At 33.8% G+C, this 27566-nt stretch overlaps 1 protein-coding gene across 3 annotated transcripts; it reads right to left on the reverse strand.

Annotated features, from left to right (window-relative positions):
* Positions 1-48: 48 nt before the first annotated feature.
* Positions 49-22959, reverse strand: LOC138318629 (solute carrier organic anion transporter family member 4A1-like). 3 transcript variants are annotated; one of them, XM_069261171.1, is made up of 14 exons: positions 21876-22959; positions 9060-9125; positions 8369-8424; positions 7782-8107; positions 7198-7401; positions 5464-5563; positions 4818-4945; positions 4365-4489; positions 4000-4138; positions 3286-3484; positions 2841-3000; positions 2079-2263; positions 1759-1823; positions 49-1606 (listed from the first exon to the last, which is right to left on the reverse strand). In XM_069261171.1, exons 1-14 carry the CDS (start codon positions 21930-21932, stop codon positions 1254-1256), a joined length of 2163 nt encoding a protein of 720 aa, XP_069117272.1. In that variant the 5' UTR covers positions 21933-22959; the 3' UTR covers positions 49-1253. The 3 variants fall into 3 exon arrangements, with proteins under 3 accessions (XP_069117272.1, XP_069117271.1, XP_069117273.1); XM_069261170.1 differs by lacking the exon at positions 21876-22959 and adding an exon at positions 13032-13134; XM_069261172.1 differs by lacking the exon at positions 21876-22959 and adding an exon at positions 11586-12366.
* Between the last annotated feature and the right edge of the window lie 4607 nt (positions 22960-27566).

Here is a 27566-nt window from a genome sequence, read left to right on the forward strand (position 1 = left end):
TATAAACATGTAATCTTTGTATGATAAATCCAATGAATAAAACAAAAGTAAATAAGAAAAATGATTTTATTGAAGTTAACATTCTCTCATTTATTTGAAGATACATTGAGAATATTACGGAAGGTACTGTATATATTGGGACTTTTAAATAACAATCTTAAGTTTCATTGAACTTATATTATTTTGGAATAATGCATTACGCGAAGTTATTTTCTGTGCCATCTTAATACGCAACTATTGTCCTTACTATCTTCAAAACTCAAGAACTTACTTACAAAGGCGGTTTCTTTTAACGAAGCTAAAATGTATCATGTTTTATTTACTTTGTTCTTCAAATAAAGTTACATTTCTAGTAGTAATGCATATTTTATAGCATTGGACGGATTCTAATAAGAATACTAGGAGGTTTTTGTGGCCGGTAACATCTCTTTATATGAAATCTTATATTAGAGGTATATAATGATGATTTTAAAGTAGAGTTGATTATGATTCAATAATTTCACTTTAATATCACAAGGATTCCAACCTATTGTATGAAGCTTTATAAAACATGATATTACACAAATGAAAAAAAAAATCATAACGGGGCTAATATTCTTAATGGAAGTTTTTTGTGAAGCTTCATAAAATAGGACATCACAAATCATAGGAAAATTCTTACAAGGGTTATTTTTTTGTATAAATCTTGATAAAAATAGGATATTAGGTGCCTATACTAAAGAGAAAATCCTAATAGAACTTGTATTTCAAAAGGTAGACTTCTACTTATCATATGACTATTCTGACTACAGTGATTGGTACCTGGTACTGGAATGTTACAACTACAGAGTATATCATTTATCACCAACCACAGAAGAGAGACAAATCTCAGCTGTCGAGAATACAAGTTTTCGTGTGAAAATATTATTCATGGAATATGTTACTTCCCGTAGGACGTTAAATCTTCCGTGGATATGGCTTCAAACACCTGACGATACAATTCGCAGGTAAATTCCAACTTTAGACAATGATGATGATATGATTAAGTTTTAAATGCAAATTTTATATTTGAACGTGATATGATAAAATACAAACGTCATTGTTTGTCACTTTCTTATCTATCAGAGTTACTTCCATTCGTTTCACTCCGGGTGAAACGAAAGGAAATAAGTCTGATAGGTCAGAATGGTTAGAACGTAACATTTATAATATTGAATGGTAGATTTACTCAATTAAAAATTTTGCCACCAATATGCTACATACAATCATATGAATTATAAGTGTGTAACAGTGGCCATACTATCTATGTTGCCTTTATCAGTCCCATTATGCGAACTCAATGTCACGCCATTGCTTGTAGTAGTTTTCTCGTCCGGCTGATAACCATTGTTATATTCAGACTTTATTTCCTTTTTGGAGTCTTGCCGTTGGGATTTATATGTCACACTTGCGAGGAAGAATGCACTTGCACTAAATAGTTTGACAGAGATCCACCACAGAAAGACACGCCAACCCATCTCATTCCTGTCATACACATAACAAGAACCTTCCATACCACAAAGGTCCTGCCACAGTGCGCATGACGAATCTATCACATATCCGGTTAATACGGGCCCTGGTATTGTACCTGACAACATAAAAGACAATGGAATAAGATATAAGATAAATACAACGATCATGTCTTACTCAGTGTTTCACAATGATGACAATTTCATGTTGTTCTATATTTTCTTCTCATACTTATACCAACTGTTTCATGTTGTAATAAAGCATCCATACCTAATAACCGTAGTGCTACCCACTGTAGTCCTAATCCTAGAGCTCTGTGTTCATCTGGTACACATCTACAAACAAAATAAACAAATATGTCACTATCATGAAATCGTTGTTTAAAGTTTATCAAACTAAATAATGTCAAATAAAGAGGAGTGTACGGGATAATAAGATAAAGCAGTTTCAAACTGGTCTAGATTTACTTACTACATGTGGAAAGAAATGTCACTAAGACAGTGATCCTGGTATATATTCCAAATGTATCAATGGCTCGCTATTTAGTGATAGGATATATTCCAGAACGTTAGAGAGTACTAGTGCTTTACCGCAGAATGGCCATGGAGGCAGGAGTAACTGTGGTCAGAGTCAACAGCATGCCGACCAATAGGAGGATGATAAAGGCGTACATCTGGTCACAAGTCTGTCCACACTCGCCAGACTGAGCGGAAGGCGCAAGGGTCGAACCAGTGGAGTTAAGTCGATCACTAATGCATTCACAAAAAGCAAATTTCTGTAATTGAAAAAAAATCAAGGCTTTAAACTGCAACTGACGATATTTATGAATATTACAGTGCCACGCAACAAGATTTTTCGAAAGTGGATATTAAAATCCGTTGGTTATAATCATGTTTAAATTACAAACGATGCATGGTGCTATCTTTGTGACAATGACTTAGTCGACATATGTTTCCGTTTGCCGCTGCCATCTTCCATAGATGGGCTTTGTTGACGCAAACACAATGAGGAATTAGGCAAAATAGCGTTGCTACGTCGCAGAGGCATCTGCAATTGTAACTGAAATGTCACGATGACTGACGTCATAATGTTCCTACCTTTATATAGATAGATACGTCCCCACCACTTTGCCTTTAGACAGTGACTCCATGTGATATGTATGTGTGATAGTCACTTCATATTTTACCTTTGAGATAATGGCGTCATATTGCATTTGCTAAAAGTAACGTCATTGAATATTTACTACTGTGACTTTGTCATTATGATGTTCCTATATGTGGTGCCATATTGATTAACCTACATTTAGTGCCATACGGATAAACCTACCTTAAGTGCCATAATGATGTACCTACCTTTAGTGCCCCCTCAGCAGTATAGTTGTTGTTACATCCGGCATGGCAGGGAGAGAAGTATGTCAGTCCGTCCGCCCCACATATCGGTTCGTACGTATACTCCCGACACCCACAGTTGGCATTACATGACGACTCCAAAACGTCAGTCGGGTTTATAGTACTATACGAAAGACATTCATCGGGTAAGTTCATATATAGCTCAGGGAAATCAATAAGGTTTAATAAAAAAAAAGGAAAGACATTATAATTTATCGTATAATTCACAGTTAACTTTGCTCGATCTTAAAAGAAAAAAACAACACACTTTTTATTATTAGTAACTGCAAACAGACTTTGTAAACTCTACTTCGTATTAAATGTTGTTAATGGTGTATTATTAAACATATGTAAATGTAAGTGGTTGTAAGTACTAGAATACAGAAATACTAGAGATAACTTCACTCACTCTCCAGGGTAGTATGGCTGGTTCAGTCCTGCGAACTGGAATTCCGGACAGTTGATAAAAAGTCCTCCTCCCGCCGCTATGGCCATTATGGATAACAATACACACAATCGCAGCATGCCTTTAGCCTCCAGCTTAAAGCACTTGATCAGAACACCCCCTAGTATCATACCACCAGCCCCTCCCCCTATAGTCACGGCTCCTGGAAACAAAATATTAATTACTTATTTATTTCAAAAGATTTCAAGACTTAGATGTTACCTTGCAAATTAATTTTCTCCTCTATATCATTAGTCATAAGATATTTATTGTTTCGTCTGAAGTTAATAGTTTCAAAGGTCTTGAAGTTAAAGAGTTGCTTGTGTTTTATTGAGTTGCATGTAACGCGCGATTGGTCTTTGCTTCATATATTGATAAATTATTGACTTAATATATATTCTCTAGCAGTTCAAACTTAATGTCGACATGATATTTAATTATTTCCGCACTAGTTTCACTTACAACTGAAACAAATACCCGTATTGTGCTGAGTTTAATTGATACACCAAATCCCGTTTTAAATAATAATTACCAAAAATGATGACAAGATCACATGAAATACCTATCATACATCTAAAACATTTCAATGTTTTGTCCCTATTAAAAAGCATTTTCATTTTGATATTATTCTATCTTGCATACACTGGCACTTATAAAACCGTCGCAATGTTAACTCACCCATTATAAGACCAGCTTCAGCAGGACTAATGTCGAATTTTTCCTCTAGAATTTTAGGTGCGAAGGCCGACAACCCTCCAATTATTAACGTTTCTGCGCAGGCCCCCAGGACCATACAAATGTAACTTGGATTTCTAAGCTAGACGTTAAAACAATATACATTTTAAAACTATTATATACAACCAAAAACGTTAATTAATTGTTTGAACAGCATAGAATCATATCTTTTAAAGCCTTATAAACGTACAGATATGTACGGGTTAAACGAAGGAGAAACAATTCAAAACATTAAAAGAAGGTATACTACTAAAATCATTATTAAGTCGAGTAAAATTCACTTATAATATGTGGTCTATAAAACTTACCAGAACAAATATGGCTTTTGGGAAGTCCTTGGCTCTTTGCCACATCGATCTGCTGTCATTTTTCGCAGCCTCTATTCTGGCTCTGTCTTTTTCTGTTAACCGTGCTTCACGGATGTGTTCGGTTCCTGTAAAGTAACATCAATCTTAAAACCCAGCTAATATAAGTGTAGCTCTACAAATTGCCTTTTGAATTTTCTGAAATTGTATTTCTCTTTTATTTACAATTCGATAAAAATGCATTATTAAAACGTAAAGCATTCGTAAAATATAACCTGTTTTTATAACATGTTATTTGGCACATGCATTCACAAAAACATATATTGTTTTAGTAGTGCATATCAAGAAGATTTTTTTTCTGCTTATCAAGAAATAGTGGATAAGAAAATAAAAGTAAAAAGTTAATGATAATGATCTTACTGACAGATATTGGAAGAGCAGGTACAGCAGACTTACCTGGAAGATTCTCGGGGTAACCAAAGACCGGAAGTGCAAACAGGAAGAAGAGGACAGCAGTAATGATGAATCCTACCCACCATGCACCTATCCATATCGAGTCCATGGGAGTGAACCCCTCATACAGCCTGTGTTTGGTAAAATGTATTTAATCTTGAATGTTATAATAATTGCATTATCTTATCTTGTTAAATCCGGTCAGATATGGTCCTAAACATGGTGTGATTTATTGGTGCCAATCTAACTTTCATTTTCAGTTATGACTTTTATGTAAGCAGACGATGATTTTTTTCCTATTTATTTTGTCCTCATTTCCCTAACGATTTTTTTACATATAACCAAGACGACTTTTGATAGTTATACAAGCGTTTCACGTGATTAAAAATAATGAATTTTCTGATTATAAGAAATGGAAACAATTGACTATTTTTTTCTTCCCACGCATTCGTTTCCAATCAAAACAACATATTGAAGTTTCGACTATGATTGCCTCTAATCTCAGACGAGTCTTCATACGCAACGATGTAGAGTAATTCATCTTTGGCCACAATCTAGACTATCGGGAGTAACATTAATTGTAAACGTGTTTATTTATTTATTTTTTAGTATTATTGTTTAAGGGTGTGTTCATGTATTTTGTACTTACGATTGGTCAACTCTGTCAAAATCTATCCACAGATTAAGAAACTGACCCCCGCCAATGAAGCCTGCAGCCACACCCAGCGCAGTGATTGCGTATATAAGACCTTAAACATAATACATTTGTGAGTTATTAGATTACACTGTTTAACTGTATGATAATATAACATTTTGAAAAAAAAATATCATATACTGTTTTCACTTATCTCTAGGTATGGTCAATCAAAATATTGTCGTAATTTAAGGTATCTTCAGCACCATAGTTGTTATTTATAATGAATGATATGCTATCATCAATTGGTATAGGGAGAAGGTGTGTATAGGCATGTTGCCTGCTCAATTCCCATTGTCTTAAACACACGCCAATGAAATATTCTAAAATATATTCTTACCCATTGTGACTTTTTAATATTTTTATATGCTGCTAAAACAATGCCAGAAATACTGTGGGATGTATAAAATTCATTTTGTGACGTACTTAAACAATGCCGATAAGAAATTATCTCTCAAGTTTCCTTTTTATAACATTACGAATTGTCGCACGATACTTTCAATGATGTAAGTTCTAATCGGCTTAGTGCTAAAATTTCCCTGTCGTATATGTTACTTAACTCGTTATGACTTTCCAAACAACACATTTCACGCCTGTTTGATTTATTGGTTTACGCACACGTTTCCAGTAGGGATTCACAACTTTAGGTGTTTGTGTTACCGTGGTTTTTGTTCTTGTTGTAAAATCAATCCGCCAATGACGTAATTTGACAAACCATGGTTGGATCGTTTTTGTACAATAAATACAAAGTGTCGTTAATGTTTAATAATGTATCTTGAAGATTAAAATGATATATATATTATTCCATGGAGTTGCATTACATCAGCAAATAAGGGCGTGTGAATATACAAATGTAACAGTGTTTTGCCATTTGAATCACTCTCTTACCATTCAAGTCCTTAAACGATCCTTTAATGTTGACATCTTGATCTTATTATGAAATCATTCAAATTAAATCAAATTATTTGACTTCTGGTTCTTTATTAAAATTAAACTTCTTCGTTCAATCTTCTTGATATAATTTGTGGTTACGTCTTATTCTCAATTGAGATCGAAAGTTGACATGGGTTGACATTGATTTGAGTTTATAAGTTGACATGGTTTTTGACATTGATTTGTATAACTCTTCTATGCAATCTATACGTCTAAGTAATGGAGCATCTGAGTTTAACCACATTGATTTGTATAACTCTTCTATGCAATCTATACGTCTAAGTAATGGAGCATCTGAATTTAACCCTGTACGTTTCATGGAACTTCGGTAAGGTATATTTTGTCCAATTTTGCCTTTATTTGAATTTATTTTGGGCTTATGTACAATTTGGTTATCATGTAAGCATGCTACAGCCAGTGATAGTAATGCTTTAAAAAAATACAGTACTATGGGTGGTCGGGTGGTGTAGTGGTTAAGCCGCTCGCCTTTCACCTAACCGGCCGGGGTTCGACCCCCGGCACAGACGTAAAAAGGTTAGGGGTCACCTGCCCGATCACATGGGTTTTCTCCGGGCACTCCGGTTTCCTCCCACACTAAGACCCCTCGCGCGCTTACATCCGGGCCATCGAGAGTGATTTATATAAGTTGTAAAACTTGTTTCTCAATCGATGTAAAATAAATAAAGTTTATATTTATAAATACAGTACTAGAAGTCAATGGTAGCTGCTAAGTATACAATTGTTTTACTTTATTACCTAGGTATATAGCAGTCGACTCCGTTTTGGCATTGTCGTCGACGTAGGCTGTCCCGAGGGTAAAGAATGGAGTGAATCCTACACCATGTACAAACTGTGCTAACATGAACACATACAGAAAGCCAGAAGTTTCACCGGATTTCTGCTCTGCGCAAGGATCAGGGTTGTTGGGATCACAAATATGCGTGCCATTTCCACCCGATTCTATTAAACATGCAAAGCAAAAGAAAGTTGGTGATATTAAAATCAATCAGATACTGATCAAACATTATTTTAGGGGGGTATTCATATTATTTGGGAGAAAGGACATTTGTTAGAACAAATTTCAAATTAAATTAAAGAGATATAAGAGAACGGGTTGATATAGCTAGATAGTTGTTTTAATAGTAGAAATGTTTCTTGACACGTTTCATGACAATGATATCAATTTTCTTTATCATTATCATCCTCTTAGTTCATAAAGTTCATTCAAACATTGTCCGAGAATTATATAACAATATCTGTATGGCATATAATCACATATCAGAGTTAGTTGCTATGCAACATACTGTTTCACTAACTAAGAATAATTCTGCAGTATTTACCTATTGCAGACACGTCGTAGACGTCCGAGAAAATATGTGGCAGGAGAAATATCAGTGAGCCTAACATCATCACCAGTGTTCCCCCTCCCAACCAGCGAGGCCGGTGACCTTTAGACCCGAAGTAGCTGACGAGAAGGACGAATAGGATAGCACCAATATCTGTAGAACTGACGATTAAGGCAGACTGTGAGCTTGCAAGACTGTACCGTTTCTCAAGGGTAGTCAACACAATGTTGACAACGCCGTTGACAGCAGCGCCCTCTACGAACCCAATAAGGCACATCCAGAGAACATAAAACTGGATCTTGTTGAAACACTTGAAACATCTGAAAAAGCAAGGTGATCATTTCTTATCCTACTTATCTTATCTTAAAGATTCATCTTACACATCTTCAATGAAACTTGCCACTGTATCTATTACACTTTATGAACTAAATCTTAGTCCAATTTTAATCGATGTGAATGAAGGATCAATCAAAGTATATATTCCAGTATTTATAATGTATTACTCTTACTTTACTGTTTTGTGAATTTAATTAACCATTAATTAAGTATTTTTAAAACTGATATGTACGTGATGTACTTACTTTATTGGTCCATAGCCACATTCCAATTCACTATCGTCCTTTCCTTCTTTAGAACACTGAAGAAATAAGATCCGTTTTTAAAGTAAAAATTGATATAAGCAAATATATAATCATAACCAGAAAAATGATTAATTCATTCACTGTAGAAAAATAGCCAAAGGAAATATTACATTAATTCATTTATTTCGTTGTTTTGTTTCAATATTAATGTGCTGCTTACGCACCGAAATCGTTGATTCATTTAAATGAATCTTAGGGACTTTGTCTTTGTCATTAGTTATAGTCAGGATTACTTATGGTTTGCAGCATGGATACAATTTCGTGAACAGAAAACAAATTCCGTTGTTTTTATATTCGTGGTTTCAAAGCAACCATGGAAACAACGAAAATGTGTTCATAACGAATACTTGATGGTATACAGTAGATATGTTTCCTTCCACTGTAGAAGCCAAGTTCTAGTTGCAATTCTTGATGGTATACAGTATATATGTCCCATTCCACTGTGGATGCCAAGTTCTAGTTGCAATACTTGATTGTATAGAGTATATATGTTCCTTTCTTCTGCAGAAGCCCAGTTCTAGTTGCAACAACATCTCACGCACGTGTTTTAAGTAAACTCGACAAACTTCGTTTACATTATTAAAAGGTTAACATTTTGTAATTCCATAAACAAATGAATGTCGAGTCTTACCTTTTTCTCCTCATCGTTGTCCAAATCAGAGAACGCTTTATTGTCAATACCTCCTAACGTCTTGCCCTAAAATAAAATGAAAAATGTGTCTTTGAATTTATTACGGTAAATATCCTAGTTTGCATTAAAGAATAAAATTTTGTATTTTGAAATCATTTTACTTAAAATTGGTAGAAAAAAGTATGTGTAGTGTTCTCAGTACTGTGACCATGGCAATATGTTTTGTGGGGTTGGGAAAAGGGTTAAAATGTACATCATCAACAAGTGTGCAACAATTCTACTCAATTTGCTGTTAGTATACCATCATATGAATTTATGAACTACATGAATACTAGTATTTGCTGATGATAGGAATAAGATATGTTGGTAAAATGATTTAAGCATTGATGTCACTATTTTCTAATTTTATCGGGGTATGAAAAAAAAATTGTTTGCAAACTGTGTGAATCCGCGTAGCGGATTCTCACAAAAGTTTGCAAACAATTTTTTTTCATACCCCGATAAAATTAAAAAAATAGTGACATCAATACTTATAATTAATTTTATACTCTATTTGATAAAATGAAGTATGTTTAAATGTAACGTTATAGTGGTTTTTCAAGGGATTCTTTTTTCCGAATCAATACGCAACGTCAATGTCTCTATTGTGACGTCACGAAAACGTCGGGGTTTCGCGCCATCCTCGGATTTTTTTTCATAGTGGTATGCAAAAAAAAATATTGGCTAATCAGAAAGCCAGATTTGGTATGAAAACAAAGAAAAATTAATTATAACAGTATGAAGTAGTGCTATAGGTAGGTGTTGATGAGATACAAAGTACGAAATGAAATGTACTGCCGCCTTAACTGATGTTGGTGAAAATTCAAAAAGAAAAGTCCTGTAGACGTGACAATGTAAACCCTGCGATCTCTTGGACAATCAAAACTTGTGGATCATATTGATACGATGTAAATAAATTTTAACAGGACCGTGTATACAAACAAGTTTAGATCAACAACGGTTGGTGGTTTAGATGGATAGGGAGGTTATGTTTAAACGACATGTATGAACTGTTTGAACAGGAAAGTAAATATCAATTATATGTCACGTAAAAGTGTAAAATAATCAAAAGGTAAACTGTTCAGATTATTTTGCATTTTTTCTAACTTAAAGATGCTCCACCGCTGACAAATGATATTTTTCTCTATTGAAATTAGAAGCAGACGATTTAGTACTTTTTTCAGTTAAAAGAATACTTACTTTACACCATTACTATCATTGAAAAGTTTGAGCTTCTTATTTAACTTTAAGTTAAAAATATAAAAAATAATTAATTGCATCCCGTAAAAATTCCTTGGCACTATATCCTATATGGAATGAAGTACTGATTGTGCATGCACCAAAGGCAAACAAATTTATTTTATATTATTTTTTTTGGTGTTAATTAGACATATATATACACGATTAAAAACCAATTTTTGTTTAAACGATGAATATCATTTATGCTATGTCAGCGATGGAGCATCTTTAAGGTAGGGATACGTGCTTTTTAATATGCGTCAAAATATTCTTTGAATTGTATGCAGATAATAGTGTAAATATTTTGATACAACAATGTATAACAAGTCATATAGGAAGGATTGGGAAGGGAAAGGAACAAATAATGAGCTGTTTGATAAGGTCACTGACAAATCTTCATCAATCTGTAATTGGAATTATACACAAATACAGTGACGTTGGCGTAACGACCCTCTGGCGTTTCGAACAATTGTTCTTCCTTTCCTTGAAAATTGAATCGACCCATTAAAACATAACTGCCGTATTGTGATAAGAACAATCATGTTTATTTCGCTAAAGATTTTTCTTTCTACTGTGCTTTCGTAATGACGATGAAATATATTTCATTTAACGGACTTTCGCCAAAACATAATAATAGGTTGATGAATAGATAAGTTTGTGTTGTAAAGTAAACGATGGTTTCATTAAAACAATATTAGAATTAGTATTTAATTTTGTACACAAAACAAATACACTAAACCAAATATGAATCGTAGTGTTAAAGAATTCAATACAATCAAACCAAATTCGCTGAAAAGAGAAGTAAAACATTTCTTAAAAGACGTAATGCGTTTTCTTACAAAGATGAGTCCCCGGCACTATAAAACTATTCCCAGACAGATGTTTAGTATATGATTTTACATTGACTTGAGTAAACAATCTGTCTGAGAAAAGTTTCATGGTGCCGGACCCTGCCAAGGATCATGAAAAAGACTTAAATCAAAAGCTGTCTCAATTTTAAACTTAGCCAATCAAAGATGATGTTACAAAAAGTTACGTCATTTATGATTGGCTAAGTCAAAACTTAAGTCTAAGATTATTTCATAATAATAGAGCTGGGTTTGTACAGTAGTGAAAATTTCCTAAATAAGGCGATGAGCAGTCACACATTCATTTCTTTCTCTAAACTGGTGAAAGGTTAAGTTCAATATACTTATTCAAGGACAGATATATACATTTGAATGATATATTAATCCCATATCGACTTACCTTCATATTTTTCCAATTGTTTTTAAAAACTATAATCGTAGATTGTTTTGCGTAATGTCATCAATTTAGGCGATAAAGAAACACAAATGTCGGTCCATATTCACTTCACACAACCATTGACTGGATTGTTTTTGGGTAGTGTTATCCCATTGATTTCACCGTGATTTATGTCAATAGTTCTACTTCCTTTCTTTGCTTGCTATAATAGGACAAATATGCTTTGAATATTAACTGGTAAATCCGGCAAGAACTGTAAACACGATGGACGTAGAACAGTCTTATATTTGTACCTTGTTTAAAGGTTAAGAGTTGATTGGCAGAAAGCAAATGTTTACCGCAGGTCTTTATAACAACTGGCCAGTGGTCAGCTACAACTGACCATCGTAAATTACGCTGTCCACTCTGTGACACCAGCAGGTACAAAGCCAGGCGTTGTCTAAGTGTTAATCTGTACTAACCAATAGCGACAAAATAATCAAGCTATGTACAATTTGTAAACAGCAATGACGGCATCTGTTTATCAATTGGATTTCTTGTTGTGCGTTGAAATTAACAAAGTTTTACATATTTGAAATACGGTCGGTTTGTATAAATTTGTTTATTACAAGAGAGATGTAAAATGGTAAGTGACATACGATTATGATCATACAATGTATTTAGTCGCCATCTGTAGAAGGCATAAGTTTTCTGAGAAAAATGAAGTGTTGGTAATAAGTGTTGATACATATATATGAGACAAATTCTCCCCCATTTGTCTTGTGATGCTATTGTAATTTAATATTATTTCTTGTAGTTATTATCTCCCCTTTCTGAAAGTCTACAGGTTATCATCTCTTTGTAAAGTATTTTCCGGATGTCACTATTATTTTTTTTTTTTATTTCCATGGAGCTATTTATAAAAGTCGATTAACATAGCTTGCATGACGACCACCGTAAAGAGAACAGATGCACGTATTCTGTATGTATGACGTGATAATTGAACAGCGTCAGATTTATTATATATTATCGCAAACCGACAAACAAGACAGCTTATCGAACAACTTTCGCATGGGAAGAACATGCCCGTTGTTGTAGAATTCAAATATTTTCAGTGTTCCGGCGCCGATTGTTATCGATGGTTATCGGATGGCTGACGTAAGACATTATCTCTTTCCATCTTTTTGTTTTACTATCAGTTGGCTCACGAAATCTACGAAACTGTTAAGTTTACGACTAATCTTAAACTCTACATGAGCTTAAATTAAAGCCAATACTTTTTCTTAGATTGGTCTTCCAAAGACAAAAATAATGTAAACTTAGTATAGTTAAAGTCTCCATCTCTAACTGACATATACCAACATATTACCTGTTTCATTATGATGAATAGATTTGGTACTGTTAGTGACAGTCATACATGTTGTAGATTAAAAAAAGGTAAATATACCCCGGGGAATGAACAAAACCAACCTGTCCCTCCGTGTCCCCGCCCCCTTCCTGGGGCGTTATCACTTCCGGGTGTACTCTTTTGGACATTCCCATGGTCAAGGTGTGGCTATGTCTCGCACACTCTTGCCTGACCAGGTCCCAGGATACCCGATTTAATACAAAATTAATGGTTTTACAATAGGTGTGCGTGACCGTAGATACACCCTTAATCTCCAATGATACAATAACAGTTATATTCGTCATATAGTGTGCCATAAACTGTTATCTCTGACCAAATTAGCTGTTATGCCGAGTTCGGACACTTTGTCCCCATCTCTGGTCACCTAGTGGTCATGGTATAATAAACGTATAATATTTACTACCATGCAAGTGTGTAATTATACAAAGATGTACCCTCTTGACCGTAAGATAATTCAGACTTTGACTTAGAAATAGAGCAGCTGTCTATCGAAGTTTACTTTACCGTGTGTAATACACACTGTATATTATTTCCAATGTTGATGAAAATATCATTTATATGCATCATTAATAAATCATTACCGCTCCATCAAACACTTGTATGGAATTTAAGAAATTATTCTAAATCAAGCGTTTTTTGTGATTCACAAAAAAAGCAGTGTCCAAAAGTTAAAATACGTCTACACGAACAAAGGATTGGGGAATAGTGACAAGCTGAAGTACTTTTTTATTGTATGTTACGACCTTCGTGGTGGAAGGCAGTTCATGGTATATTATCGGGACACCGTTATACCAGGTGCATCCATCTGTCGGTACTTTGTATCGAGCATGTACGAGTTAAAACAATATAATGTAGTTGTCCTCAGTGTTTATTATGTTCAATGATATTTAGTCCATTTTCTTAATCATTTACTCGCATCTCTCGAAAACACGTATCAAATAAACTTTTATTCTATTAACTGTCAACGTTGGAAGTTATTGTATTTTGAACTGTCAGATTAGCATTGTTAAAGGATTTATTTTCGGTAGCAATCAGTTTGAAGGGCTGTCAGCACCAATTGTCTTACCAGATATACTGCCCAATATAAATTTACATTTGAGTGCAAGACACTTGTGTCTGGGTCGTGGTCAATTTTTCCACATATATCATGACCCTTTTAAGTGTAGGACCGTAAATAATTTTGTCAGCTACCGATCTTTATTGGCATTGAAATCATAATTGTAAATATTGGTAGACGAACAGATTAAGGCAATATTTATGATACGAGTGAGTGCTGAGAGACTTCGATAATGATACTTTAAAGGTGCTCCACCGCTGACGAGTGGTATTTTTCTCTATCAAATAATAGGAACAGACAAATTAGTATTTTTTATCAGTTACAAAAGTTACTTACTTTACACCATTAAAACCATTGAAAAGTTTGAGCTTCTAATTTCACTTCAAGATAAAGATATTGAAAATAATTGAGTCCCGAAAAAAATCCTTGGAACTATGTCTTATGTTGAATGAAGTACTAATTGCGCATACATCAAAGGCAAAATACATTATCCCATATTATTTTAGTGTTAATTAGACATATATATATATATACAGTGTACACTATTAAACACCAATATTGTTGAAATGATGAGTATCATAGAAGCTCTGTCGGCCATGGAGCATCTTTAAGCAAGTTAATGTCTGTTTGTAAGAACGCATGGGGAGTCGTTCTTACAGTCGTGTGATATACTTGAGCTCGAAATGCTAGATTTTTCAGTCTTTTTCTAAACACTTAAAGGTCGATTTTTAAAAAGGCATTGACAATTGTAGAAATAGCTGTTTGATTTGTCTTTAGTGATCTAAGACCTGCTCGAAGTTATGAAACAACTTAAGACTTCATTTTTGATAAGCCAATCGAAATAACTTTTTGCGTCATCCTCTGAGATTGGCTAAAGGTGGTGTTCAAGCTAATGTCAAGAATCCAATAGAAACTGTCCACAGCCCAATTTTCTTGAAACTTTGCATATTGAAAGAACCACTAGTTGTCCCTTTAAAATGACACTACAATTTCCTTTTCTGAATTCTTCGTATTCATTTTCATTTAAACTACCTACACAAACATGCCAAAATAGCTTAGCCTTTGTTAAATATTTAACATTTGTTACACATAAATCCTTTGAGTAAACCGTATATGTTATATATAATTCTTTTAGATTTTTAACGGAAAATTTTGTTTAAAATAAGATTTAAATAAGATAAAGTTATATTGCTGCTTATTTCACTGTAAAGATATGTAAATTAAACATTTGATATTTAAACATTGACATGTAACTTGATGATTTAGCTCCCCAAAAGCATATGTCGGCCTATAAGAGAGCCGAAATCTAGGAATCATATATTCCTGGTTTTGAATAAAGCGCCTTCAATCACCGCCATGTTCAGTTTCTTCGGGTTTTGTCGGATTCCGAATCGTAGCACGTGGCTGACGTTCGACACGACCTGTACGTGGTGAGCCAGGTAAGTAGCGTAAGCGCACATATCTTATGAGCAAATCATGCTGGTATATGCCCAAAGATTGAGTATTAGAAACATCCAATTTACACGTTGCCGTAAAATATTGTGTGCATCAAATATTGTAATGTGCGAGCATTATTCTCTTTAAGGATTAACTTGAATAGATTTTTTATGTTATGGAGATATAACACAAAAATCTGAGTGTACTCTAAATAAACCGCGAAGCGGTTTATGATGAGAGTACACTCAGATTTTTGTGTTATATCTCCATAACATAAAAAATCTATTCAAATTAATCCTTATAATTCAATTTACTAAAGATAATCTCTTCAACATTTAAAATTCATTTTGGGACTCTTTTGTCTATGAAATCATTACGCCGTCATCTCAGCCAATCAGATTCAACGTTATAAACGGCGACGCCATTTTTTCCTTTATGGGCTGATAAAGTAAATTTTTAAGCCAATGAAAATGCTCGTAACAAGCAAAATTGAATTATTTGTAGATAGAGTCTGCTGCGGTCGATCACATGTTTTGTTTATGAAAAATTGTTGACATTTTATCTTGGTTTTACAACTCTTGTTTTACTTCGAGATTGTCGCGACGATATTCGGAAGGGTTCGGAATGATTCGGCATCTTTCGAGCCTATTTTTCACGTGTACACGTTAAAAAGATTTTTCACTTTTATAATTAAAAATACTTCCAGTGCTGTAACTTTATAAAAAGTGGTAAAATTAGAAAGTTTGAAACTCAGACAGACGGAGAAAAATATGTATAACACTTAAACAGTTTTCAATATGACAAAAAGAGCGAAAGTTATAGACCATACAATTTTAAGAAAAATTAACACTTTTGGGAAAATACGAAAACGAAACATTACTCTTTGTCATCTCATTTCACCCTGTTACGGGTTTTGTCCCCAATTTTACCCCCCCATTAAAAAACTCTCATGACATTTTCTGTCTCTGTGTTAGTTAGTTTCGAAATTAAAATCCGGGAAAACAGTTTTTGAGTGAATTGAAAATAGAGAGTGCAGGTTGCAACGGATCACTCTTTGTTAGTATACATTTCCAATTTATGATTCCAGAGTCCGATGTAAATGAAAATAGTGTACAGTAATAATTTTAAATGCTAAATATCATGATAACGCTTTTGAAAATATTGGTTGCCAATGGTAACAGAACGAAGGTCTCTGATTGGCTGAAATTAAAATGATGTCAGAATTAAGTAAAAATTGGTATATAAAGGTAACGAGGTATGCTGAATAACACGGTATCACTTTCAAAAAGATTGGTTGCCATGGAAACAAAATAGAGGCATCTGATTGGTTGAAATTTAGATTTTGTCAGATATAAGTGAAAATTGGTATATAGGACTTATGAAATTTGCTGAATAACGAGGTATCACTTTCAAAAAGATTAATTGCCATGAAAACAAAATTGAGGCCTCTGATTAGTTGAAATTTAGATATTAATAGATATAAGTGAAAATTGGTACATATAGGTCATGGGGTATGCCGAATGAGATAGTCACGAAATTAAAATTCTCTGATTGGCTAAATTTAATATTGCAGCCTTTGTGGTGCTGGTATTATTTTGAGATTAAACATATATGATTTCAAAATCAAATGTAAAACTGTTTCCCTCTTTAATCATTTTTAATTCAATTTAAAATAGTTTTGTCTACATAAGAGATGGAGTTGCTAGCGAAAATATGTTTCTTTCCAATAATTATTTGATTTCTGATATTAAAAAAGAAACTATTTCTTTCACGGAAAAGCATATCTAGTTGTTATGCGTTTTGTACTGTTAGTGGAAATGCAAGAATAAAAATGCCCTAATTTTACAGTATATATGTAAGTTTACAAAATTCTATCACTAACTGTTGTTGTATCGTTGTGTTTATGATCAAGTTTGAATTTACAGTCATCTAGGGCAAATATTGATTTTTTAAAAGATTCTCCTGGCTACATTTCAGCCTATTAAAAGCTATTTTCCGGGATTTCAATTTTTTAAAGAATCTTCTATAAGATTATACCTATAGCATGTTTTTAAAATGGTTTAAAAGTGCAAAATCGATGACATGCCTAATATTTCGACCAAACCCAATATCCTCAATTTTTATCCTTCTAAAATTTTTGATTTTTTTTAGCTTGAAAATCAATTTATTGTGAAAATAATTAATAAATATCATTATCAATGGGTATAGAATAAAGAATAAAGCATCGTATATTAACAAATATAATTGAAAAATAAAAAAAGATATGTTCAAAAGATGGACACAAGGGGTCCCCTTGCCAAATACCCAAAAATGATAGCAAAGCAAGAGCGGCAATGTGTTTCAAAATACAGGGAAGATCGATTTTACAGGGATCTACCTATTAGATTGATTATTATAAACAAAACATTCAAACATTCAGGTACCTCGAGTTCAAATTTTAAAACCTGAAATCCAAATGTATCGATGACTTTTTTACGCACGATGGCCCACCTTGTCTTGTGAAGCTTGAGAGATTATCATTATGTTATCAAAATCAAACATGCAGTAATAAGTCTGTGAACCAAGGGGAATAACTCATTTTGACCTTTAGACAGAAATGTACTGTAACCATGTGATTAAATGTGAAATAATCAGAGATGGCCTTGAAGAACATATTTGATGTCAACATACTATCAGCTTAAGGATGTATTCTTCTGAGGTTTCAGTCCCGTTGAAGTCTCGTTTCAACATAGATCAAAGAAGTTATGAGATTTTCAAATATAATTTATCAGTATCTGTAGCAAGTTGCCAATAGCAAATTTTGTCAAAAAATTACATATCTATTTTTAGTAGATTTTTTTATACAGGGATTTTTAGAAATGGCCCATTTGGCGGCCATTTTGAAATTGCGTCTTTTTTCGCTTCAAGTAGAGCCACAGTTTTACCATTTTTTACTGAAATTGTTTTTAATTAAATCATCACTGCGCCAGCATTTTTAGCTGTATGTAGCTAATTTTTGCTGCAAATCGTTACTAGGTTCGTAGTAATTAAAATATTGAGCATTAATATGTGAAACGATACACTTTTGTGACTTTATTTTTACACTTAATGGTAATTTGGGCACTTTTATTTTTTACTCTAAAATACTGAAAAATAACAAAAATTCAAATGGGGCAAAAAAGTAAGCACACGGACCCCCAATTTTTCTTCCTGATTTAGAAAGAACAACCGTTTCCCTATTGATATGCAAAATAATAACAAAAGTTTAATACCAGAACTTTTTCTATAAAGTGTTAAATTTGGCAAAAATGGCTGAAAATGGTGCATTTTGTAGCTCAAAATTAAGGGGTAGGGGTAGCATATGTTGTTATTCTGAGAAAAAATATTAGTCTAATTGATCAAAACTGGTATATTTTTAAAGAAGACTACTAGAAAATGAACTTACAAACATTCATACATATCAAACACCTCATTAGGAAATTATGGCTTTAATCTCTATCTTATATGGTCAAAACGGCAAAATTCCCATAAAATCCAATATTTTGTCAACTAGGTGTCTTTGAGTGACAAAAGCTCAAAAACAAGCACACGGACATATGTTTTTTCTTCCATTTTCTTTTATGGTATGAACTCCTTTTTCCAAAAATCTATAGAGAAAAAAAGTTTAATACAAAATTTTTTTGACTTCTCAGAGGTGTACACCCTTAAATCGAAGTAAGAAACTGATTCTTAATGTGATCTGATAGTCCTCATTTTACGTGTAAAATGACATTCTAGTGATAAATGGGGAGTAATTTAAAACATGATTAATTCAAAATAAAACAAAAATACTAATAAGTATATTATACTTGTAGGTTTAGCTTATTTTGCTAAGTTAAGATGTCTTTCTGACAAGATCTATACTATTCTATACTTCCTATACTAGTCAGAACATCATTCTCATGGGAATTCCGATAATCTCCTGAATGATTTGTTTATAAGTTCTAACAAGGTATTATCAGTAACCCATAATACCGTTGGTGTTTCTTGGAAAAGATAGCTGATCAGTGGATCTTGAAAGTAGATTGGTGGTATAAAGTAAATCTTCGGTATAATAGATATCGCCTATCTGTGGCATTACATGATCGCGTTTTATTCAATATTGATTAATATTACTATTTATTACACGTTTCTTGTTATGCCAGTCATTGCCCGACGTCTCCAGTGATACAGTGATATAGCACTTTAAAACAGTTCCACTATACAAGAAGACACAACACGAACATACTACAGTCTCCTAAACCACGCTCCTCGCACTTACACACGCTACACACTGCATGCATGGGAGGTCGTCCTTACATGACCCTGAATGTTAATAGGACGTTAAAATAATCAAACAAACAAACAAAACAAACATGGCCCAATGTTTCAATAAAGCACAATACGTCTAAAATTGGAGCTCTCTGAAATTTCATTTTTTTAGGAATCCTTTTGTAAATGAGCCTTTTTCTGTAATTTATATAATTTTCTCATTTTATCTTTTCGTTAAAGGTCCACTACCTTTCTGAAACCAAACTTTTGAGTTTCTTAAAATCAACAACAACAGTCGGAAATATATATTGATGGCCATAGATGATGTTGCAACACCAAATAAATGCAATAAGCATAAGACGACAGGCGTTATGAAAATTAACATTATTTATTTAATGAAATTGTCCATAAGGCGATGATAGGATAGTATTAACGGTAAGCTAATAACTTTTGCGACTCTAAAAAATTATTTATTTCGTTTTACATTTCCATCTTAAAAATTAGAAGCCGTTTCGGAAAGGAAGTAGGCCTTTAACTTGTAGTGTAAATAGGACTTTATGTTTGATTTTTGTTAATTTACTATCTATTTTCCGCTCGTTTACATTCCCTATTCCTCGGCCGATTTTCGTTTTATGATATTAATTCGAACAAGTCCTTGGTCCTAAGTTCAAGAACAAATGTTAGAATATAGGTTTTGTATTGTTTCTGACCGGACCTTGCAATCATTGACAACATAAAATTATTAAGTGGCGACGTGCATTCGCGCATGCGCTTTATTGTCATTCATTAAGCGGGAAATAGAGTACTTAATCGAGAGCAGTCACAATAGGCGTAAGGTCTTAATAAGTATCATCATTGTGATCTGTACTGTATCAGTGCCCTCATTCGGATGTTATCTAAATATATTTTTTAAATATAGGACAGTTCAAATAGAATGGCGAGATCACTAGGTTGTCCCGCTTAAGTGTTTGCTATAAATATGGGGAAATATTTTATTATTTAACCCTACACATGAATTGGTTTAAATATAACCAAGACACTTCAAATAAACATACATTTTGTAATAAAGGAAAAAAATTATTTAAGCATTGATGTCAATATTTTTTTATTTTATCGGGGTATGAAAAAAAATTACGCGGATTCTCACAAAAGTTTGCAAACAATTTTTTTTCATACCCCGATAAAATAAATAAATAGTGACATCAACACTTATAATTAATTTTATACTGTATTTGATAAAATGAAGTGTGTTGAAATGTAACATTATAGTGGTTTTTCAAGGGATTCTTTCCCGAATCAATACGCAACGTCAATGTCTCTATTGTGACGTCACGATAACGTAGGTGTTCCGCGCCATTCTCGATTTTTTTTTTCATAGTGGTATGCAAAAAATTATTGGCCAATCGGAAAGCCAGATTTGGTATGAAAACAAAGAAAAATTAATTATAAGTTTTTATCTAAATTCTTACCCTTTTTTGTGTATCTATTAATTTGTGTTACAGTAATATAGCATGCTAAATTTTGCAGAAAGAAAACTTTTCTGTAGATAATTAATGGTAATTTTAAAAGCTAATAAAACACAACGCATGTTCCCATACCTCTCAATTTAAAAAATAAATTCTTGTCAGTGATATATCTTTTAAAACTTTGTTACACTACAATAACGTCCTATTAACAGCCAGGGTCAGTTAAGGACACCATCCAGTGTGGGTAACGTGTTGCGGAGGGTGACTATTTTGACTATTGTGTGTCTCGGCAACATTTTTGTTAGATTGATATACTAAGGTTGATCACGAAACTTGGAATGAAGATTAAACTATATGTTTAGCATGCTTATCCCAGACGAATGTTGGGGGTGATATATATTTGTTTTAATTGGTTTTGCCTATTTTTATATACATGTAATTAAAACAATTGTTTGAAATTGTCGTAAGAGTAATATCAAGAACTCCTGCAAGACCATTACTTTACTTCCATCCCTACCACAATTTAGGGGTGATTGCTGCCACCATTAAAAACAAAACGCTTTTTGATTGGTCGTGAAATGCGGTGAAGGAGTGAGCGCTTTAACTATTGGTGGTTAACAAGTACTTATAGATGTAAGACTGTAAGGACTTCCTTACTGTATTCGTTTCGTACTTACACTTTTCCGACCGGTCGCATGAGGACAGGGTTTAGAGTCCACTTGAGATGACCACATACTTTCCCTCCGACGCGCTTAAGATGTAATCTCAACGTTCCAACCCAATTCCTTCAAACAATTATTTCTTCCAGGAAGACGAACCGGGTATACACATTATCAAGCGAATTAGTTCAAAATCCTATATTAGAAAGTTCACATGGCTCGTTTGATTTGTTGTGTTTAAATTTCATACATTTACTGAGGTCATGATAAACCATATATGGCCTCCTTTCAATAATAACTTAATTTCCACGATATGAACTCTTTGTTTAGTTTCCGTTAACATATCCTCTTTGTTATTTCCACGAAACTAGTTATCCAGTCATGGACGGAGGTCGCCCTGAATACATATTTTATTTCTTTGTATATTTCATTCAAGAGAATAAAGTATGCCGACATGTTTACATTTTTAAGACCATGCTGTACTATAAATTCAGTGAATTGAAGGGTGTAGTCAGTTGATGATCAATGTGCCTTAACCATATGGAATTAAGAGGTACTCAGTTGTTTTGCTACAAACATTGTGCATCTATGCTTTATTAAATCGTTGAGTTGTTGGGTCCTTTTTCTAATCCATCGATTTTAATTTTTTTGGTATTGCATTGCCACATTTGAGGTTTGGATTTAGGCGTCTACCACCATAAACATTTGAACAATCCGTGATCACATTTGTGATAAGGCATGTCAATGGTATACCTTTGGTTTCGGGAGATGTAAATCCGTAAATGGGAAGGAAACCTGTAGCCTTTACAACAGGACTGTATATGAGAGTCCTATGATAAGGTACTCGGTCATTCTAGATATTAAATACTGCTTTATCGTCGTGGATGTTAATGAAACAAAACTTGACATATTCTTGAAATATGTATTAGCAAATTAGACACTGGGTCAATGTACTGTTACTCTTTAAATCCCCGGAAGTCAGGTGACCACGTGACCATGTGTTTTGTAGTGTTCATTTCCCGACAAGAAAACAAAGATGACGTCGGCTAAGATAATCATGTGCGAGGTATCCATATATGGTTAGAGTTTAAAACTAATCCTGCTATAGGTTACTCCTGTAAAACAGTGGTCAAATGATTAACATTGAATGTATTTCCTTTACGTACTTTGAACTTCTGTTTTACATTATGACTGTAACAGTATGGCGCCCTAAGAATTGCACTTGCATAAATTAAAGAGTGATCGCTTCAAATAAAAACGATTATCGTATTATAAAATGTTAATTCTTTATTTGATATTCTATAGCTCTGTAGTCTTCATTTATTTAAAAAGCTCGGTAGATCTCTGAAATGCTTCGAGAACCCATGATCTGTTTCATGACTTGACCCGATCTTGAGCTTTTGTTTGGCGTTCTCATGTCGATGAGACAAAGAACTCTTACATCTCCGGAGCTTCTATTTCCTTCATCCTTCCAGATCGTTGCAGTCACAAATCTTTATTTCATTTATGGTTCATATTATAATTTTGATTTTTTTTTGTTTTTTTTTTATCTTTATTCTAAAATGTTTGGTATTTTATATCATTGAATTTTTAAAGGGATTCAGTGAGGCTAATTAAATGTTAAATGTTTAATAACCATGAAGCAAAATATGACGTAAATGTATTGTTATACATTCCTTATGAAACATATAACAAAAAATATTGACAAATTTCACTACTTTCTTAAGTATTTTGATATTCGTTGATACTCAAAAATCGTTGATTAATTCGATTAAGCAGGTACAGCCTCGCCCCTCAGGACCAATTTGATATAATGTTAAAATACTATATCAGACTAATAATGCTAATCATTTTTGACTCCTTTCATATGAAAATTGAGCAAGAAATGCTCATAAATGTGTTTTCCCTACATAAACAATTGTAAACTTAACCCCAACCCCAGGGGGAAACAAGAGACCCCCAAGGTCATATAATTCACATTTTTGTAAAAGACTTTAAGATCTTTTATCTTTGAAGAGTATATGATTCTACCATTTCCAGAATTTCAGAAGACGATTTTTGAAATTTAAGCCTATTCGACCCCTTTTTACACCGCCCCTAAGGCCCCTGTGGGTCAGTCATGGAACATTTGTTAATATGATTCAATGGCCATCCCATACTGATAATTCTGACAACATTTGACTCATTTCCTATTACAAAAGACCAAATAATGTTCAGAAATGTGTTTTCCTTATATAAACTATAGTAAACTTAACCCCATCCCAAGTGGGAAACGAGAGACCCATGGGTCACATAATTCATCTGTGAGTGGAGAAGAATATTTTTGAAAGTTTAGTCAATTTTACCCCCTTTTGATCCCTGCCACAGCCGCCTGGGGATTGGGGACCATCTAATTCACAATTTGGTTGTCCTTATGCCTCAGAAGGTTTATACAAAATTTCATTGAAATTGCTTCAGCAGTTTTGGAGGAGAAGTTGAAAACGTAAATTGTTTATGGACATACGATGGACGACGCACGACGACAGACAAACGGCAATTAGAATAGGTCACTTGAGACTTCGTCTTAGGTGACCTAAGATGTTATAACTACTTCAAAGAAAATGTAGAACAGCATACATTTGTTTTTGAGGACTATTCATGATAAAAGTACATAAAATATAGTCAAAATATTAAAGAGTTGAAAACCCTTTTCGGTCCCTTGTAATAAGCAACAGTGAAAGTAAACGTGAAATTGAAGTCATTACAAAAACATCCCTCACGAACTGAAATCAAGATATCGACTGTGAAAAGTCCACTTATTGTTCATTGAAAATAAATTAGCACCTGGCATCAGTGAGAATTGTATTATGCTGAAAAATCATCTATTACCTTTCTTTGAATGATTACATAGGTAATTATAATATGATTAACCACGTTATTAGTCATAACACTTTCAAATGAGATATTAATGCTAATGGAATAGAAGACGAGAAACATTTACTTCAATATAAAAATCACACTACTGAAAGTATAACGAGCAGAAAAACAGGTCCGTTTATCATGTTTCTTTACTTCGTCCAAATATTAGTGAGTGTCGTTAAAAGATTTGAAAGGTTTTTGTGCTGAGCAGATTTCTTAGAGTAATAAAACTTACTTTCGGTATCTGGAAACTGCCTCACGAAGACATCGAGCTTGTTATATATGTGGAGAGCTGGGAGACATATTAACATATTGCTCTATGGTACAAGATGGAATGCAAGTGGTAAAATGACAAATGTGGTCAAATATACTCAAATATAATCTGACACTTAGCCATTGCAGTCCAGAAGTGAAAGGATCGTGGCGGAATATCCCATACCTTAACCACGGTGAATTCTCTGATGTCTCACGCTATGGCAAGACCAGTAGTTTATAAGGGTTATAACTCTCCTTTTGTATGCTAGTGCGCTAGAATTTTACCTGCTGCCAATCCGTAAAAAGCGACTAAATTGTGGACCTTACATTTTTTTTCTTTTCCCTGACTTCTTCCTTGACACTGCCCAATCGTTGAGCGTTTGCTTCTGCAAGGAATGCTCTGGATTCTACCCCATTACCCAATGCATATCCAATGCCTATATATAAATAAGGTAGGTTCTGCTTCTGCGTGGGGTTCAGCATAATGGTTATGCAGTTCGGTGCCTAAATGTTACATAAATGAAAATTTTTTTATGAAGATGAGAGATTGATTTGATTTATTATCAAACACAGCAAATAACTGTCATGATGTTATACACTTGTATCGATGGTATGGTTCATCTGCATGTGATGGTAAACCTGACGTATATTAAAACAGAAAAAGTATAACAGTACATTCACATAGTTGTAGCATTATCTGGCCTTTTATAGTACACAGTTGTAAGATCAAGATTACAATTTATTTATTTCACACTTCATGCACTAATTATTCAACTACCAGTACTTAAAGTAACAAATTAAGACTGACCTTTCAGACCTGGCCTGAACAGACGTTATTGGTTATTGTTCAGTGGATATAAAATGTGATTATATCATTATATAGGGATAATGAATACAGAACAATGGCATTATAAATAATTTATGGACACACAATATCGTGGATATCAAGGTTTGATTTAATATCACATTATTATCAATGTATGGACCTTTGTTATATAAGAATTAAATCGTCCATATTTATAAGAATTAAATAATGACCGAGAGTGTAGACTGAGGTGATTATTTAATATTCTACCAGGGCGGCATAACACCATATAAACCGCATCAAACTTCCTTAATCTTTATAGAAGATAAGGATTATCTGATGTGCATGTTTCAAGAAAAACGATGGTCATAAGACGCCACCTTGAAGAACGTTTGGGCAATGAAGTTTCCACAAAAGGACTATTAACTCGGTAAATGGAAACACCGAGCCGATATAAGGTACATCGAACTTCACGTGACCAGACAATAAGAAAATTTGACCGTGCAATATTTTTGCATGTGTAACATAACCTTGAACGAATTTCAATTTGCAGGGCATTGAACGATCTCCAGGCAGTATAAAGCCAAGTTTGTTTGTTAGTTTAATTATTTTAACGTCCTATTAACAGTCAGGGTCATGTACGGACGTCTATTCATGTAAGCAGTGTGTAGCGTGTGTTAAGTGGGAGGTGCGTGCCACCGAAGACAACAAGCAACACACCCCATCCAGTCACATTATACTGACAACGGGCGAACCAGTCGTCCCACTCCCTGTTTGCTGAGCAGGAGCAGAAACTGCCACTATTATAGACTTTAGTGACTGTCTCGGCCAGGGAACTTCCGACAGAACCCAGAGCCTTCCTCACAGGGGCGAACGCTCAACTCAAGGCCAACAGTGAGGCGGTGTCAAGGGAGGCTTTAGGAAACATAAAGTCAGTTAGGAAAAGGGAAAAAATAATATCCTAAATTTAGTCGCCTTTTACGATCATGCAATAGGGACAGCAGATACAATCATGACGAAAATAGTGAACAAAAAACGTGACGTCATGATTCAAGTACAGCGGGACAAAATGGCTGCCTCCCCTGGATTATGTGATTAAAAAGTATCTTGAATGTGTGTCCATTCATGTGTTTCATGAAACTCGCCAAGGATAGCGAGATAAAGAAAAACGAGTCACAACATCAGACTTGTTTCATATTTTTTATATTATTTTCTTTCATGACTAGTCATTAAAAGACCCTATATTTAAAATGAAAAGAAAGCAAGGGACCTTGAGTCTGACAAATGTACACGTTATATGTTTTATGTGCGTTATATCCATGGGGTAAAGTGAGGTAAAATCGTTTGAAAATATAAAGAAATTTCAATTTTTTGTGAATTCTGGTGGCCGAGATGTTACATATACTTTGATCAATAGAATAGTTTTCTTCGTGATGGATCTATCACTGATAATTCATATTGCAAAAATAATGAAAAACTGTTAGCATGACATAATGGAATTATTGTGATGTAAGGTTCTTTTATATGTAGGAATGAACAACGGAGATATTCGACACGAGAGTGGTAAAACCGGGTGCTGATCATCTCGAAGGTCAAATATCCTGTCCTTCATTTCAAAATATGAAAGAGCATTCTGCACATTGATAATACAATTTCATACGCCATTTTGAATATTACCAAAATTGCACGCTTTATTTTTACAAGCTGTCACGGAAAAATAATTATCCAAACATGAAATTGACAACAAGTTT

Source organism: Argopecten irradians, chromosome 3 (assembly GCF_041381155.1).
Source record: "Argopecten irradians isolate NY chromosome 3, Ai_NY, whole genome shotgun sequence".
Lineage (NCBI taxonomy): Eukaryota > Metazoa > Mollusca > Bivalvia > Pectinida > Pectinidae > Argopecten > Argopecten irradians.